Below are 18,914 nucleotides of genomic sequence, written 5' to 3' on the forward strand. Positions count from 1 at the left end.
AATTTGAAACAGCACCTATACAAGCTGCTGTGATATCAACATAATACCCTAAAGCCACAGCAGCTGAAAAGATTTATCTCCTGAGCCCTTCTGCAGCCACATTCTCTTTGCTTCTGACATTCTCAATTTGCAGGCTGCTGGTGATCCAGTCTTCCTCATTCTGGCTCTATAATAAGGATGTCAGTGCAAGAAGAGAGAAAGTCATTATCTGATAGGCATAAGACAGGATGAAAAGCAGAGTTTGCTGTTTCAGGGGAGAGACCACCCTGTCTGCCTTGGAGGAGCTCCCCAAGGTCATGGGCAGCTTTTGTACCTGGAAGGATGTCCCACATTCAGATAAAACTGAGCCATCCCTAGCACAGTCTCAGGTCTGAATAAGGTTTTCATTTTTTACTATTAATCAGTGAAAAGTTTTAATTCTGATTAGAAGCTATATATGCAGTAAAAAAAAAAGTTCAAATACCCTTGAACTGCAGAGAGCAGCAGAGAAACTGAGTGTGAATTCACAGGTGCTGCCTGGTTAATGGCATTTGTGGGGGCTTGGATTATGCTGAGGTATCTCCCACAGCAGCAATGAACAGGCAAGATTAGTTAACCATTTGTATAGGAAGATTTACCTCAAATTTAGAAATAATAATGAATATCATCTGCTTTGGAAACTGTTAAAATGTCATTGGTGCAGCAACTGACAGGAAAAAATTATCTATTCATTGACTTTGTCAAATAACTGTTAAGCGTCATTTCCAGCAGATAAGAAGATAAAAGGTAAAAGTTTGAAGCACTCCCTATAGAGTTATTATTGAACATCCATTGTAGCTTAAGAGGCAGTTTAATTTTCTGTGTGGAAAGCAGAAAAGCCTGAAGAACAGAACTGTGTTTGAGAGAACCAAACATGCTCCTGGGCCTCCTGAACTGAAAATTCCTTTTCCCATACTATTTGTCTGGCTGGTGTAAAACTGCTTTATAGAGAGGGCATTTCCCAGACTGTTCTGGTCATCCACTCATTTCTCAACTTTTCTATAAGAGAATAAGAGAAATACAAAAGGACAAATAGCCTGCCCTGTTCTGAGCATCCTCATTGCTTTCTTTTAGACCCATAAGCAGATGACACCCTGGCATTTATCAAGCCTAAGTGGTGAAGTTTCAGCCTTCCTCAGGAACCAGTGGAATAGCTCTGAATCCAACAGAGACATTTCTTTTTAGTTAATTTAAGGTTCAGCTCCTGTGGGCCCTTGGATTCAATGCCTGAGTAACATTCCTCTCCCCTGGCTGCAGGAATGCTCCTGTGATCCAAACCCTTTTTTTTTTTTTTTTTTTTTTTTTTTTTTTTTTTTTTTTTTTTGTTCTACACCTCTCTTACTCCTTTCCTGTGCCACAGAAACAATCAGTGCAATTTCTGCTGATTTCCAGAGATTTATCTCCCAGAGTAGCAGCAAGGGCAGGGTCCAGCTGGTCAGTCTTGGCCAGACTAAACCATCTTCAAACAGGAACTGTTCATAAAGGCAGAATCAACAAAATCATGGATCATTGCACTGATTTGGTGTATCTGCTCTCAGCTCCTTCCTGACATCTGTAACTCACCTTCCCTGGATAAAGAGACTGCATAATCCAAGGGAATGAGAAAGGAAGGATATCAGAAACGTGCTTTGAGTTGATTTGGTGTTTGAGATGCTTTGCTGCAATCATTTGAAGACCAAAGGATTACAGAGGGTGCTGTGCACAATCCTAAACTGACCTTCCCACTGCTCCTTCCCAGCCCTGTGCCCTGTGTCAGTGCAGTGCCTTTAAGGGTGCTGGGAGGTGCTGGATCACCATCCCAAACAGTTTAACTGACCAGCGGGTACAAGGAATACTCCTGTTCTGTCCATGTGCTTCAGCTCTAGTTCAGCAAGGCAGCACCAAGCCCACCCTGCCCTCAGGAAGGAGAATCCCAGGCTCACAGGGATGAAGAGGTGGATGATTCTAGACACAAAATCTTTCCAGAACAACACATCAGCACTCCTTCAGGAGCTGGTCATGCACTTTTTAGCCTGGGAAACAAAACCACTCCACGTCTCATCCTCTCCATCAGTCATAACATGAATTACCATCCTTATTAAGATGATACATTGGAAACCAGGGGAAGAGATTTTGTTATCTTAGCAGGATCCAGCTCTAAAATCATCTCAAAGCCCATCAGTTCCAGAGGCCATTGCAGCCTCACTAGAGCTGATGTGCCTTCAGGACAAAAGGAAACAGAACAAGACGCCACCACCAAACTCAACAAAGTGTGGAGAGAAGAAACTCATTTGTGTGGAGGTGCTTCCCTTCTCTCTCCTCTGAGGTACAAGCAGGTGAAAGGCATTGAGGAAGGGAGAAGCCACTCCTAATAAAGGGCTGCATGTTGAGTGAGCCAAGCTCCCAGGACATGTCTGCACATTTCACCCTGCCAAGATGTGACCCAGCTGAAACTTCCCCATTACTTATGGCCAAGTTAGAGAGGGGTCACTGTCCCTTCAAAGACAGGTTAGCAGAACTAAGAAAGAACAATATGCACCCAGAAAGTCAGCCTGTTCTACACCTCCTTCACTTACTTTCCAATTGATTTGTTGAGATGCAGGACCACTGAGTAAAGTAATATATTGTGATATTTAAGGGATTTTTGAAAATGCTAATTTATTGTCTGACACTGAATGGACAGCTCAGGAATTATGCACTAGTGCTCACTCTAACGTCAGCGTTCTGCCAACCCTGTGCCAGTGGTGTACAGTAGTACACAGCTCCTATCATGGGTAAAAGCCATGGTGTGTATATCCAACATAATTCATATTTAGAGGATTAGATATAAAATATACATATTTATGTATATATTGTTTATAATTTGCAGTTTCATGGGAACAAATACAATTAACCTCAAAACAAAAGTGTTAGCCTTCTGTTACTGGTATTGTATTTATGGACTTCACATATATTTGCAGATACTTATATTCTGAAGGAAAACCATAGCATTTTTACATGGAGAAATGCACAGTTTATCAAAAGAATATGGTTTTGGATAAGAGAAGAAAAATTACAATGTGTTTTTTGGCCAAAAGTAATATAAACATCTCTCTTCACGCCCCCAAAATTCAAACCCAAAGGATTTATATCAATGCAGCATCTCAGTCTGCTGTTTTTTGTCACAGTAGTAAAGTCTGGAGGATCAGACTCACAGTGTCAAACTGAAAAAGGTGCCACCGGAGAAGTTTATCAAGTACATTTTGTGTTAGGAGCTGGGCTAAGGGGACCCATTCATTTCTTCTAATAAAAGCAATGTTGCACTATAACTTGTCTATATGAGGGACTGGGTTCAGATAGATTAAAAGCATAAAAAAACCAGAAAGATTCACACTGGTGAGAAACAATAGATAAAACAGACAGGACTTGGGACAGCCAAGGAAGCCCTGAGAATGTGGTGGGTAAATGGGGTGCCTTGAACTAAACCACACCACCTCAATACCAGTGCAGGAGAGTATTGTTTGTCTGAAGTAATTTGAAGCTGTAAACTTCTATAATGCGAAACAGGTCCAAATATCAGTGCTCACACTGAGGGGCACCACAGGAATCTCCCAAATAGTCAGAGTGTAGATATTCCAGCTGGCTTCCACAACTGGAAAAAATAAATCTCCTAACCCAGGCCCTTCCTGTTTAGAGGATCATTCCAAATTTGTCCCAAGTTTTTAAAGATCTGAAAGCACTCACTGCAGCCTCCTTCCTCCCCACCTGACAGCAGTTATCACCAATTCCATTTCATTGCTATTTGACATTAAATTGATGACCACAAGCCTGACAGTGTGTGGGGCATCCTCACACCCCAGGCTCACATTCTCATCATGCTGATAATGAAGGTGATTCTTCTTTTACCTATAAAGTCAGCCAAAATTACCAATAAATTACCTGCCACTACTTCCAGTTCAGGTGTTAATCCCTGCAGCCAGGATTTAAACTGCCACTGCTGTGATATTTGCATGTCTCAAAGGCAGAATTTGCAAAAATCTGAAAAAACAAGGCCATGGAAAGCCAGTGAGGGGTGTTGGGCACCTTACCAACAGAGATAGCTAAAAAATGTACAAATGAGAAACACAATTCAAATTCTGTAAAGTTTTGGGAACTTGAGTTCTAGCACAAGGGCCTTATCCCCCAAACATATCCCACACCCAAAACTTCTTTTCACTGAGAATTAAGTAGGACATTTGTCCATAACCTTTGATTTAACACTACAGCATCAGATCAGTTCTCAGAAAATTCAGTCTTGGTTTTTGGCACAAGATACTTGGTGAAAGCTCAGCACACTTCTTGGCTGTCTGTCCTAAATGCCTATGAAGATCCTCAGCTAACAGTCAAGTGCTTCCAGAAAATTAACAATACTCCTCTACCTGCTAATTCCCCTGGTGTCATGTGTTTGTTTCTAGTTGGTTCTCTCAGGCTCAAGCATCAGCCAATTATAGTATACACTGGCTTGGAGCCATTGTCTTCTTTCTAAACTGATTGTGACTGCAAAACATCAAAAGGTGTCTCCCAAAGGAAAAGAGCAAACCTTACTGAGAACTCTCTGATAACATCTATCCTTGTAAACAGCACTGCACTTCCTTAAACACATACTCACTCCACAGAATACTCAAAAGAGAAAATTTTGTTATCCTTGATTTCATCAGGAAATAAATTCTGTATCTGTTCAACTGGCACATAGCCAGATAAAAAAATACATCCAGGCCAGATTCAACAGCCAAGCTTGGTATATGATATCTCCTGCAATTTTTCTGCATCAATAAAATTTTGGTTTACTGATGCTGAGCAGCTAATGAGAAGTTTTTTTTTTCTTTTTTAGGAGGTGAGAGGGGGATTCTATCTGCTAAAATCCTGAATCATTTTTCCCATAATTTCTTCTATTTACCTTCCCCTCCATTAGCAATGCAATCTCCCATAAATACATCTCTGGGCGATTAATTCCCATGTATAATCATGCTATCAGTTGTTTCTCTAAGGGAATGCTATTGTTTAATCTTTGATACTGTCTCTGTGGCTTGTCTCAAAAGCATGTTTGACTTGGCAATAAATTACTGGAGTTATTCTCCTTTAAGAAGATGTATTATTGAACACAAATAGTACATTTAAAGATTTTTTTTTTTTTTTTACCAGAGTAAAGCAGTTGCAACCAAACAATCCCACTCTGGATGAGTCTCCCTCACTACAAATCAGTTTCTTGGGATGCTGACTCCCCTCACAAACCAGAGCAAGCTGTCTGCCACAAAAGCAGGCTCCTGTGGCTCATTCTTGCCCAAAACTTTCTCTGCAAAACCTTGGAGCCTTCTTACACCCCTGACAACAGGCAATTCCTCTGTTCCTCTTGCAGCTCACCTTTTGGAATTTCCACTTTGCTCCTTGTGCACTTCAGTTCTCTCAGCGTCAGTCAGTCCATGCTGCAAGGAACCTTGGCAGGAAGAAGCCATTACAATGACGGATCATGCAGCACTGGCTCCAGCACGATACCCCCAGTAAGCAGGGCAGCTACTGCCCGTGTCCCCGCTGGAGTCAGCTCCTGGCAGCCCCAGAATCAGGGAATGGCCGGGATTTCCTCACGAGCAGGGCTCGGTGGCTATGTGTGAGGCTCTGTGGACCCCTGTGACAAGTGACACATTTTTCCTCTCTCTCTCATTCTTTGCACAGCAATTGCCTCGAACCGGAGCAGCGCTTCCAGCGCCTTCCCGAGCCGCGGGGAGCACGGCGGTGACGGCAGCCTGCTGGTGTCCCCGCTGCTGGTGGCAGGGGTGGTCATCGGGCTGGTGCTGCTCCTGTCCTGCGCCACCATCGTGGTGGGCAGCCTGCGCAGGGACAGCAGGGCCGGCCGGCCCCGCCCGGCCCGCGGCGCTGCGGACGGTAAGGGGCCTGAGCGGGGCGAGGGCCCCAACACACCCGGCCTCGGGCAGGGGTGGGAAATGGCCTTCAGCCGTGGGATCGGCCGCGGCAGCTCGGCACGGGAATGGCAGCTCTGCGCTGGGTTCCCACACCGATCATGGTTAGCAGAACTCAGCCAGTGCTGACAGCACCTCCTGAACAGCTTATTTCCCTCGGTGTGGGATGAGATTTATTCTCTGTTGCATTTTCACATCCCCCTACAGCCTCGGTGCAGCATTTGCTGTAATTTCTATTTCTTGTAAAGGCAGAGCTGTTCTCATTTCAGCCAAGCTCACCAGCCTACAACAATCACTGGGCAGATGCTGTTTGCCTGAGGGCAAAAGTGAGTTTCTGCCTGGAAACAGAACAGGGCACCCAAATATCATTAATTGTCACCATCATTAACAGTGTCGTTGATGACATCCGTGTTACCACAGCCATCATCGTTAGAGACTCAAAAAGCTGCCAATTCCTACCTCCTAACCAAAATAATACCCATGAAACAAATCCAACACACAACAAAAAACCTTAAAGATAATTTGGGAGTATCAAGGAGTTAATTTTAGAGTCGTGTTTTCAGCCCTTTTGGGCTTTGCTTTGTCAAGAAAATGACAAAAGATTGTTTCTATTTAAGGGAAAAACAGTTTTAAAAGTCACTGTGTAATTCTTCAGACAGTAAAAATTCCAATGATAAAGGGTGGAGCATCAACAACCACATCCACTGTGAGCAAGCTCCTCTACCTGCAGCTTGTTATGGGTGCAGTTCTGTGCATATCATTGAGGGGTTTTTTATTTATATAGAAAAGCCAATAATAGTGAGCCACATAAAAATGCATTGGCTTAAATCTTGTTTTCACTGAGGTAAATTAAGCATCCATTGAAGTCAATTGAACTTAATTTAGTTATTTGGACCAGGAATTTTTATGTCTAAACTAAACAAATCTCCTAGGATCAGTTTGTCCCCTTAGAGCAAGGAATAGTTTCTTTTTTGCTTTTCCAGAAATATTTATCCAGAAAAGTTTATAATGTCTGTATTTTGGGAATAAAATTTAGAGTCCAAATAAATTGAAATGCAAACTCCCATGGCAACCTACAGAGGGAAAATAAAAACAAAATCCAGAAAACTAATGTCTACTATTACAGTAATATCAATTTTCCTAATTTTCAGCAGCTACATTGAGGATTAAATTGTTAAACCCAAACTGGAGTTACTGTTTGACCCAATATTTTGGCATGATAAAATACTGACCATTAAGCTTTAATCACTGTGTTTAAATCTACTACTCTGATGATTTCATCTCCTTGAAAAAGCCTAGAGCCAGGTAAAAACAGAAAGGAAAACTTTCAAACTCCTTGTTAGATATAACGATGCTAGAGAAATGGAAAAGAAAAGCATATTTGGGGAGATATTCAAAAGAATAATCCTAAACTAAATTGTGCCACACTATGTTACATGGACACACACATACACTAATTATCCTCCAACACAGAAAATAGCACTAAACTCTCAGTATTTGTGGAGCTGGGAAGCTCTTGCATGGAAGCATTAAGAAATCCCTGGAGCAGGCAGCAGGATGATTTTTCTGTGCTAGTTTTCACCTTTCCCCATTTTTGTCAGTGTTTATTGAGAGCAACATTTTCTCAGCAATTAAATCCCTGCCCCTCCTTTTACACCCCTCCCAGAATGGACAAACTTCCCACAGATGCAACTGCTGGAATTTCAGTTACCCCCCAAACATCTGAAGCTGCACATGGTAGAACCCACACTCCTTTTCAGCCTTTGAGGCCCAAGAAAGGCTTTGGAACTTCCAACTGCATTGAAGGACAGCACTAAAGCCCTGTGCCACAGCCTGAAACACCACAGTTCATCTACAGATGAGCTTCATTTACTCTTAAAGAAATAAGAATATCCCATGAAAAGTGATTGTTCCAAAATACCCACAACTCCTTTGCCTCAGAAAGGGTTTGTTTTCTGACTTGTGGCAATGTTATAAATGAGTGACAGAGGATCAAGCACAGAGGAGAAGAGCAGACAATATAAATTCTTGTTTTGCAGCTCCAGACGGTTCCTCCCACGGCGGCTCCTCTGCAGAGCTGAGATCCACCTGCAGTGAGGAGTTCCCCCCAGCCTGTGATTTTGACTCCTACCTGGATGTACTTTCTCAGGTGAACATCATGTATCCTGATCCACCTCCATGGTAAGCACTTGCCTGACATTCTCAGGGTTACAGTCCTGCACTGGAAAAGCCTACTACAAAAATTCAGCTGACACAAACTCTGAATACAGACAGACCTTGTTTAGCTTGAGTGTAAGTTCAAGTTTTCCTTAGCAGAATATAGTTTTACTAAATAAAGATGTGGACAGAAATCCTCATTCAGTGATATTCACATTAACATTTATCATAGTGATGATATACTAATGAAACACACAAGTAGAATTACTTAAAATCTTTCTTTGAAAGAAATGCATTTACAGGTCAAAGTTTCAAAGTCAAAAATGCATACTTTTCCCAAGATCTTCCAAGTTACATTTATTACTGACCTTGAGAGTGTTGAGATCAGACGAAACAGAAAAACAAAATTCCAGAAATTATACAGCAGCTCCTAAATGGTGTGTTCACGTACACAGGGTACAGGAACAGCCTCTTGAGCCACAGGAGCTGCACTTTGGGCCATGGGTATCTCCTTTTTGGGCCTCAGACCCCTTGAGGTCCAGAAATGAAGGAATTCAGTTACTCTCTCCAGTGAACCAACAGAAATCATTTTAAGCAGAACATCACTTCAAGCTTTCTGTAGTGCTGTGTCTTACAATCAGCTAACAGACATTGAACAGCCATGTCCCCCTTTCTTTTTCTTTTTTTTTTTCCTTCTTCCTTTTAAGAAGACTCTTTTTGAGTCAAAGCACTATAAGACCAGCCCTTTTCTGAATGTGATATAGAGCAGCTCAGCACTATGAGCACACCAGACACGGATCTTTGCTTTGTTTATTCTATGCGTGTTCTACAAGCAGCAGTTATGTATTACCAACTCATCCTATATAATTAATGGTCTTTCAGGGATTGTGTAAATATTTTAGCAGAAAGCTCACATGTGAGAAATTACTCTGGGCCTGCCTGGCATCTAAATGTGTAGAATTTCATATAAATCCACTTAGAAATTTAGACTGGATTTTGGACCCACACCTACGAGTCTTTACTAATAAAAGGCAACCAGCTGACACCTAAGCAAGAATCTGAGTGGGCAGCTGGCCAGATTCCTTAGAACAAACTGAGAATATATTTCTTTAGCAGAGAGATCATCAAAGATTATACCAAAGGATGCTTCCATTTGTAGTTTGAAACAGACGCAGAGAAGGTTTTTCCATTTCTACGGGGTTGTGTTTGAAGGAGATGAGTGACACAGGACAGCACAGATTACCCACAGTTTGCAGTAAATTCTGCAGTGGCTCTGTAACAAGACTGGCAAGGGTTAATTGTGTCCTACCTGTTCTCAGAATATTCTGGGACACATAAAGGTCACTGCCTCCTCCAGGTTCCCTGCTGGGCTGAGTGGACTGTGTCCCTGAGGATCCACTCTGGCCACACTGGAAAACACTGCTCGCCCCAGTAATTACAGCTCTGCATCACACGTCTAAAGTAAAGATTATTGTGAAAGGTTTGGCTGTTTTCTCACTGCCATTGCAGTTAAATATTTTAGAAAAAGTAGCTTTGGCAAATCATCAAAATCTTAGTAAATTTTATATCTTAGCAACACAACTTGGGGAACTTCAGGGAAAGCAGATGGCTGAAAGCAAAGCTACATGGACACTTTCAAACTTGCTAGTAATGCATTCTCCAGACCATTGTAACAGTTTAGAAAAGCACTGGGTGAGAGGCACTGTCTGAATTACTGCATTATGTAAAGCCTGAGAAATTCCTGTACATCTCCTTTTATATTCTCTTGCATGGCATAACGTAGCCTGGAAGCAGAAACAAGACACGCCTGACCTTGTGCATTTAAAATATTAACTCCCTGGGATCAATCTCATTGCATATGATAATATTTTGAAGAGTAGGTTTACTGAAACATAGCACTGCCTAAATGAATGTAATTCCTCCTCCTAATTCCTGGAGGGCAAGATGTAATTTAAAGCTAAACTAGCATGGCCAAATGCTAATAATGCAGCTGTGGCATCAGCAGAATGGAAATGAAGAGCAGTGAGGAAAGCAACTGCACTGGTAAATAACCCTTAAAAATCTTTGAAGTGAGAGAGTTCAGTGACTTAAAAGCAGTGGGTGCTGCCAGGATAATTTCCTTCATCCACCTGGTGCTTCAAGGCCACCTTTATTCCAGCACCCAGACAGGAGTGTGCAGCTCCTTACACCACTCCTGCCAGACCACACTCCAGAAATGTTTCAGGAGAAAGCACAACACCTTTATTTGGTCAAGGGGTGGTTAGTTAGATTTTATAGCTGAGCTTTAAACCACAGAATTAGTGGAAAAGGGATTTAAGGGCAGGGCTGATGAAACACAGAGTCAGTCCCCATGTCTGTGGCTGAGGGAGAGCTCCCTGTTCAGGCCTGCCCACTCCCAACTCTCCAGCTGGAAGTCCAATAACTGTTTATATAAAATACTATTTATAGAAAAAAATGTAACTGGTAAATCAATCTATGAAAATGCCTTGGGATATTAGTATTTGCTCTGATCTCTGAATCACAATTTTCATTTGTGACTCAATGTGATTATCCCCACAGACACTTCCACTAACCCCTTTCTTGCATTAGATTTAGAGGGATGTCAGGCATGGAATTTTGTCATTAGCCTGCTGTAGTTGCAGGGTGGTTACAGAGAAGCCATTTGGTCAATTTGTTTTGACAGCCCAAAATACACAGTGCTGCTATCTATAAACATCCCTTTAGGACAGTTAATGGCTTTTTAATGAATCTCAGATCTGTGCTAGCATCTGTCACATTGATTTTACATGAGATGTAGATGGGAAATATAAAGACAAAATACAGGGGGTGTGAACCAAAGAGTTTCAGAGTATGAGGGGTTTGTATTTCAGAGCATATTTCTGATATGTACAGATACTTGCAGCAGGGCTGGAAGTTAATGTTTCATAGTCTGTGTCACCAGACATGGCAAAGCTTTTGTTTCTAAGAAACTCAGTGTGAGAAAGATGATCCAAGTGATCTCCCAACAGTTCTAAACCACAGAATTCTAATCCCTCCAAATGAGCAAACTGAACACATCCAACCAGGACAGAAGACAAGCACAATCTCCCTGCCACATCTTACCTATCATCAGGATCAATATGGCTTGGAAAGAAACACTGGAAAGCCTGTAAATCCATTATCTGCCATTTTGTTCAATATTCACTGTGCTGGTGTGAGTAAAATCCCACTGTTGACACTGTGGGGATGAAACTTTTATAGACAGAAATCATGAGCTCATGTTCACTCTGCTGAGTTCTTTGTTACACACACTTCTAGAGAGCGTTGCTAATTATCTTCTTACAAATATGTAATAAGAAAGCTGGTTAAAAATAAGTTGAGCTCACATGCTTGAAATGGATTGAATTACAGTACCAACCAAAGTCCAAGTAAATTAAAAGCTATTACATTTTCTTTAGGAGAGTCAGTAAAATCTAAGCAATGAGGAGATTTCACAGCAGGAAAGGAATTTTATCAACTTCTCACCTTGTAGCCAGGGAAAATGCATCTCACCCCACTGCATAAGTGCTTTTTCACTCCTTAGTGATTGGATATTAAGGGCATGTACAGAGCTTTAGGCAACCATGATTGCCTTTTGCATCTGAGACTCATGAGTGTCTGACACAGAACATCCCTGAGGAATGACTGCTCAGGAGGATGCAGGGATTCACCTGCAGGAATGGTTTCAATGGAAGCCACAGAAATCCTCTCCAAACTTCACACTCAATGTTCCCCACAGGGCACACAAGGATAAAAACCATTCAGCCCCCTCTATCCCAGCATTCATATTAAATCACATTGTGTGAGGGTTTGTTTGTGGGTTCACTCTTCCTCAGCTGGTCAACCTGCCTAATCTACATAGGATCTGTTCTAGAGAAAATTGTCTTATTTAGTCTTGATAAATACCAGTATTCTCAATAACCATGGTCAGCCTGCATTGTTTAAATGGGCAAATCAATTTAAAAATTACTTTAAAATGGCAAAAGGAAATGCTCCTGTCTTAAACTCAGACACTAATTTACCTTTAAATATATTTTTTTAAAAGCCTACTTAAGGGACTTTCTTTTTTAAGACATTCTTTTCCATCCCCCACTTCTGATGATCCAAGTTAGCCAAGCCAGCCTCCTGGATTTTCTTGAAAGGCAGAATTAGGCTTGCAGGGAACTGGCATAACATCTTGCTGAATTGTGCTGTATTCCTTTGCTAAGGCTGATTTCCTGACTGCAAACCAGATGAGGAGCTTTTGCCACATTACAGTGACAGCTGGCAAAGCATAAGATGGACATTTGGGGTTAAGTTCAGCTCTTACTTCCATACCCCCACTGAGATTTTCAGTTAGTAAGGTAAAAAATGCCACTGGAAATATGACAGGTTTATCATTCCATTAGATATCATGACATGAGCTAAAGCTCTCAATTCTTTTAACTCCAAATCCCAAACACTCTAAAGCCCCTCCCTTCACATCCCAGTGCTGTTCCTCATCAGTATTAGGGACAGAAACAAGTAAATTCCTAATTATTCTGGCAAACTTCTTATTTCAAGCTTAACTGTGTTTACAGCTGTTTTATGAGCGTTTCTTTCTTTGGCGTTTCCATTCCTCCTTATTATCCACACCTTTCTCTTTTTTGTCTTTGTAGTCAAAAATGATCTCACACCTCAGCTTGTGTGTTGGGAGGCTGAGACACAAAATTCCCTTTGCTTTCTGTCATCAAAAATATCTGTGGGGAGGCTGCACCTTCTGACCAGCCTCTCTTTACAGTTCCACTCTGGAGATGCAAATTATTGCTGCATAAAAACCCCTGCAGCAGTGAAAGCAGCAACCCCTGATGGAAGGGAAGCACCAAGGATTTCTAACCAGAAATCTACAGTGCCATGCAGAGCAACCACAACTTAAAGCTGTCAAATCTTTAATGACTGTACTTAAAAAACAGAGTATTTTTCTCTGATTTCCCAGTTGCATATTGCAGCCAGTATTTCCTTCACCTGCTCAGAATTCATTCCTGAAATAATTAAAGCAAAGCCCTTTATAGGAATATGATCCTAAAACTTGTCAAATGGAAAACTTCCTCAGACATCAGCAGGTTCTGGTGATGTGCAAGAATTGGTGATGGTGTTCAGAATCCTGTTTGTGAATTAACTCCATGGCTTGGGAAGCTACAAATTTTTACTTAAATGATTTTTGTTACTCAGTCAGTGCCCAGCATCCTTTACTGTATAATGGTTACAGAAATCCAGAGACCAAACACTGATGATGATCAAGGAGTTCTTACTGTGTATAAAATTAATACCAGGCTGAATTGTATCATATGAAATCTTCATCCTAGAATGACTTGTTTTATTTAAAACATTTATTTCAATCCTTTAAAGCTGCACAATTATGATGAAACTGCATTATATTGATTCCAAATGTTGTCTGATATATGTTTTCATGAAAACAGCTTACACTGAACTTCACATTTCCTCAGGAATATTTATCCATCAAAGTAATAATTTCCTTAAGACTATTTTGACACAGAGTGCAGAACAGAGATGTAGCCTTTTTAGTCCTCATTGACACAAACAGTCCTATTGTTGTTCTGAGGAATTGAAAATTCCAGAAATAACTATGAACAGAAAAAAAAAGACAGAAAAACCTAAATTCCACCTTTCCTGTCTCTTCAATAGTTAATTAAGCCCTAGATGTTTACTTGAACAACACCTTGGGTTACATTTTTTACTATTTAAAAACATTAAAATAAATATGTATCTAAATATGTATATAATTTATACATATAATAATGTATAATAATGTATATAATGTATATAATCTAAATATGTATATAATTAGAATCTCAAATGGAAAGTGTCAGGATCAAAAATAAACCTAGGAAAATGTCCTAGCTCATTACAATGTCATTAGAGAAGCAGTTCTGTCAAAACTGATACATTTCCCCATGGTAATAATAAATCACCAAAGAAAATATGCATTCTAGGAAAACACACCTCAAAGGACACATGGACAGATTTCCAGGGTGCTCTCCTACAAAGCTGGCTGTGAGCAAATTGTGCCATCACAGAAGCAGAGTTCAGCATCATCAGCTCAACGGCCTACATGGGCATCAGACTCATCGTTATGTTTTTCATCTGAACCTTCTTGCAGAGAGTTACAGCACAATTGTTCTAATTTCAGGTTTTCTGGTGGGTAACAACATCATGGAAACATCCTTTGTGCTGTTTCGTCACAGCTCCAGCCTGACAGCACACAGATGTTCCAGCTTCAGGTGTTCTGTTTGCCTTTTTCAAAAGAACGCAAAATGGAAACAGTGCAAGAGGAGCAATTTTAGCAGAGTCAGAACGTACAACAAATGAACAAAGTGAACCACGAGATATCTAGTGCACAAAGAATTCTTCATTCCCAGCTCTGCCTTTTTTCACTTCTTGTTTGCATATTAAAAAGTTCTGTCAGCAGAACCTTCTTCCTGCCCCAGAGAGGGGCTCCTAATTTATGAATGACAGCCAGTTAAAGAAGCTCTTTGGGATTTCCCTGGCAATAAACCCATCCTGATACTTACTGCAATGAGACCCAACAAATTCACAGTTATTGCCCCTCCTGCCATGCTCTGAGTCAGCAAGGTCATCTTAGAGAGCTGCTGCCATTTTTGAGCACCATTCCCCTCCCTGCAGATCACATTTACCTGCACTAGGATGCTCACAGACATCAGCCTTCCTTGCTTTTCCCAGGGAAATTATCCCTTAAAAACTCAATAGTGTATCTAAACGCAGCAGTGCAGGTATTATAACAAAAACAAGGCCCAAACCCATGCAGACAGCAGCACATTTCATGGTCAGTAACCCCTTCCTTCTCCCCCCTGCCTGCTGATACTGAACCCCAGATAATTATTCCTCCAGATAATACAAGTTTTAGAAAGCAGTGGATTAAAGTGGATTTACTACAAGTACGACAGCCAAGGATTTTTTCAGGGCTGGTATCCACAAGACGCAGTGTAATGAGTTCCTGTGCTCCTTTATTTATGTTATGGTAACACAAGACTTTCCAAAAGCATTTTCTTTCCTGTCTAAAAGGATTTTCCTGTGACTGCTATAGTGAACTTCAAGCCTGAGCTACTTGTTACACGTCCAGTATCTTCACAGAAGTGAATCTGACAGATAAAATATAACTATTGTGGTGGGTTTTATAAAAGATGAACAAGTATTTTTGGTTTTCCACTTCATGGTCCTGCACTTTCAGTTGCAAAACATATATATATGTGTAAATGTACATATAGAAACATATAAATATACCTATACACACATATATATATGTACACACACACATCACACACCCCTTTGTGGGTATCACTCCCTTAGAAGTTCCTGAGTTTGCAATTTGATGATTTGTGAGCTGCAGTCTCAGACCTCCCCCCTTCCTCTGTCTCCTCCATTTCCACTTCCCTGGTGTTCCTGGTGCTCCCCAGCTAAACTGGGAGCTTCTGACTGAGGCAGCCAAACCAGGAAAAATCTGGCCCACAAAAAACTCACACATAAAATACAAAATAAAAAACCAAACCAAAACAAAACTCCCAACCTCCCCTCCACCACCACCCCCAAATCTTTTTGCCTTTTTAGCTCCAGATTGGGGATCAAGGTTTGGCTTTATTTTAAAATAACAGTAAGGTTTTAGTCCAGCATCGCTCACATCAATATTTGCTAATCATCTGCAAGAAATTATTGCTATTGAAATTTTTTCTAAGTAATCCTTCAAATCTTTTGAAGAATGGTTGTGGATGCCTGTCCGACTTGGTGTTACTTCTTATAATACTTGCTTAGATTCTCTTAATAAAAAAGATCTTGTGAAGTCATATAAGTTTACATATTGAAGTCTCCTTGAAGGAGAGACTGCAAAATAAAATTCATGCTCATAGAGTTGATAATGCATTATTTATCCTACAGGAATGCCTCTATAACAGCAGTCAGAAAACACAACCAAAGTACTAAGGCTGTTAAACTTACAGGGGGAAAAAAATCACACCACAAAACAAACAAACAAAGATAAACAAAAACCCCAAACCAAAAAAAAAAAAAATTAAAAAACCCACAAAACACTTGGAAACAGAGGAAAAAATACAAAGTTGAAGACTCTTTTTTGACGTTAATTCATGTCCATTCTGCTCTCACCAAAGAGTCTAGGAACCTTATCTGCAGAAACAGAGCAGGAGCTGTTTGCAATGTCAGCTCTACAAGCAAAGATCCCATGCATAGAAAAGAAACAGGAAATGAACATCAAGATCATAAACTGATAATGAAATACAAAAGGTATTAAAAAAAGCCAAAACCCACAACTATCTGAATTATTTGTAATTCTCTCTGTGGCCACAACAATCTGTAGGCACAGCTGTGAAGCTGCCAAAAAGCTGTTTAATTGAAAGTCTGGCATGTGTTTTTTACTACCTTACTCAGTTTTTAAAATGTGATCTTAATTGCCAAAAATGAGAGGAAAGAACATTACTTGCTTTTGGAGAAAAAAGAGATAATTATTTTTATTCATCATATGTATGAAGAATAGAATGCTCCAACACAAATACATTGATATTTAGAACTAAACACTAAAATGCCAGCTCCTCAATAACATAACTCACAACCATTTACTTGACCCTTCAAAGTCTCCTTCCCAAGGGATCTTTTCCCTGTTTATTCCAGCCAGCAGTTCAGTTCTACAAATCTGAATTGTGGTCCAGGAAAGGCATTAAATTAAACCCAAGGCAGAGGAATCATCTGCAGATGATCAGGTAACAGCAGCAAGAAACAGTTCCCACTGTGCCCAATTCTCCTTTAGGTCAGTGGCAGATTTCCCAGAAGCAGGAGACAGAGAAGCTTCTTCCCTTTTGTGTCTTGGCAGAAGGCTTCCACATTCTCCACCCTGAAACTCCCATTGCTGTGTGCTTTTCTGAATGGAAACTTTTCCCCTGTGCTAACAGACCCAGTGAGTGCTCTCTGTTAGTCTGATTAAGTCAGTCAAAACCTGAGGAGAGATTTTAAATAAATTCACTGGGCTTTGGGTCAGCAAAATGTAAGTTAAGTAAAGATGCAGCTCATAGGAATCCTGCAATAAGTGGCTTTTCTTTACCCTCATGGAGCTCAAGGAGAGTTGAGGACATCAGGTCCTCAATCTCTGAAGGAGGTCTAAGAACTTTTCAAACGCTACCATGTATGTTTGAAAGCTTCAGTGTTTTCAGTAGAGGCTGGAGTGACATCTTTTCCACATGCTGTAAAAAAACCCAATTCTACTTCCTAACATGCTGGGAGTTTTCTGAAATATCTGGCAGCCCTATTCAGGGTTTTCAGAACAGACTTGGGTTCTTAAATGTTATTTTCTGATTGGGAAATCGAAATTTTCTAGTCTTAATTTAAAGCCATTGTCCTGATAAATATAAAAGTAAGATGAAATGGAGGTAAAAATAAAAACACCCATGGATATTTGAGTTTAGTTATGTATCACTCTGATTTCACTTTCTTACCTCTCCCCTCCCCAAGAACCACTTCCATCACCCAGACTGGGGTTTGGGACCTTGGTGTAGCCTGTCAGTAACACAGGTACAGGGGCACACTGCCTGCAGTCTGCTGAGAAGATACATGCTCAATAGTCCAATTTTCAGGAAATATCCCAGATCTTAATTGCTCTGCAGTTAGTGTGGCTGAGGAAATAGGTTCTTAATTTGTCTGGCTCCAGCAGAAACATTTTTCAGGTTAACTCAGTAGAGGAAGGGTTTATTGGGGTTTTTTTAATAGGAAACATTTCCTTCTTCAGGATTGGAGTTAAAATGATGTTGGAATGGTTAAACATCAGCCACAAAGCAGGTCTAACATTTAATATCATGATATTGTGACTCTTTAGGGCTCTTGCCTGTAGCCAGGGAGCCCAGAGCAGAGTGAGCGGGGAGCATTTTCCTGGCTGAGCCTGGTGGCACACACAGAACCACAGAGCCTGGGTGCCCCCGAGCTGGCTCCACATGGAAACTCCCCAGTCCACCTGCCCTGTTCCTGCTCTTTGGGAGGAACACGATGGGCACCGTGCCCAGTCCCAGAGTGACCAGCCCCAATCTGCCCAGGTGATCCAGCACAGCCCCTGGCAGCACTCACCTCCCACCCAGACTGCCCACCCAGGGCTGCTGGCTGAGCTCCAGAGACTGCAGTCAGGACAGCACAGAGTGGCATCTGCTAGAGAGTCCATCACGAGCTCTCCATGCCTCATTTCACAACTCAAACAGCAACACCACTTCCTTTCCCCTAGGTTTTCCAACCCAGCTCTTACAGGCAGGTGAGAGCAGGAATGAGCCCTGGCTGCTCTGCACTTACGGTGACTGTGCCCCTCTGGGATTATCTCTGGGTGGTTTTAAGTGCTATATTCTTGAGTATCTGACATAGCAAGTTCAGCAAGGATGTGGGCTGAGGAACAAAACACCAGACACTCTCTTTCTTCTCACTTTACTTGCCTCTGTTATGCTGAAATAATGTACTGTGACATATTTTTCCCAGGAATTTAATGAATATTTCTTTTTTTCTTTCAGCTACGATGAATGTGTGGGGCCAGGAGCAACACAAATATATATTCCCACAGATGATCCTCCCCCATATTCCCTTATGGACCCTTTCCAAAGAAATGAAATACCCAGAAATATCTGTATCGGGCAGGAAGAGGAGGCAGCCTGTGGGACTGCAGGCCGGGCTGCACGTGCTGCAGTGAGGCTGCAGGACTTGCAGCAGCCCAGCCCAGCCCTCGTGGTGATCTCGCAGTGCGGAGGCTGCTCCCCTGTGCGGGACAGCGGTGTGTGA

The 18,914-nt window shown here is 41.4% G+C and overlaps 1 protein-coding gene across 1 annotated transcript in view; it reads left to right on the forward strand.

Annotated features, from left to right (window-relative positions):
* Positions 1–18,914, forward strand: part of BEAN1 (brain expressed associated with NEDD4 1) — a 51,797-nt gene extending 32,883 nt beyond the window's left edge. The window contains exons 3-5 of the mRNA XM_068202600.1: positions 5,686–5,895; positions 7,970–8,111; positions 18,650–18,914. Of these exons, the coding sequence (XP_068058701.1) occupies positions 5,686–5,895; positions 7,970–8,111; positions 18,650–18,914 (617 nt within the window). The remainder of the gene's footprint in view (positions 1–5,685; positions 5,896–7,969; positions 8,112–18,649) is intronic.

Source organism: Anomalospiza imberbis, chromosome 12, assembly GCF_031753505.1.
Source record: "Anomalospiza imberbis isolate Cuckoo-Finch-1a 21T00152 chromosome 12, ASM3175350v1, whole genome shotgun sequence".
Classification (NCBI taxonomy): Eukaryota; Metazoa; Chordata; class Aves; order Passeriformes; family Viduidae; genus Anomalospiza; species Anomalospiza imberbis.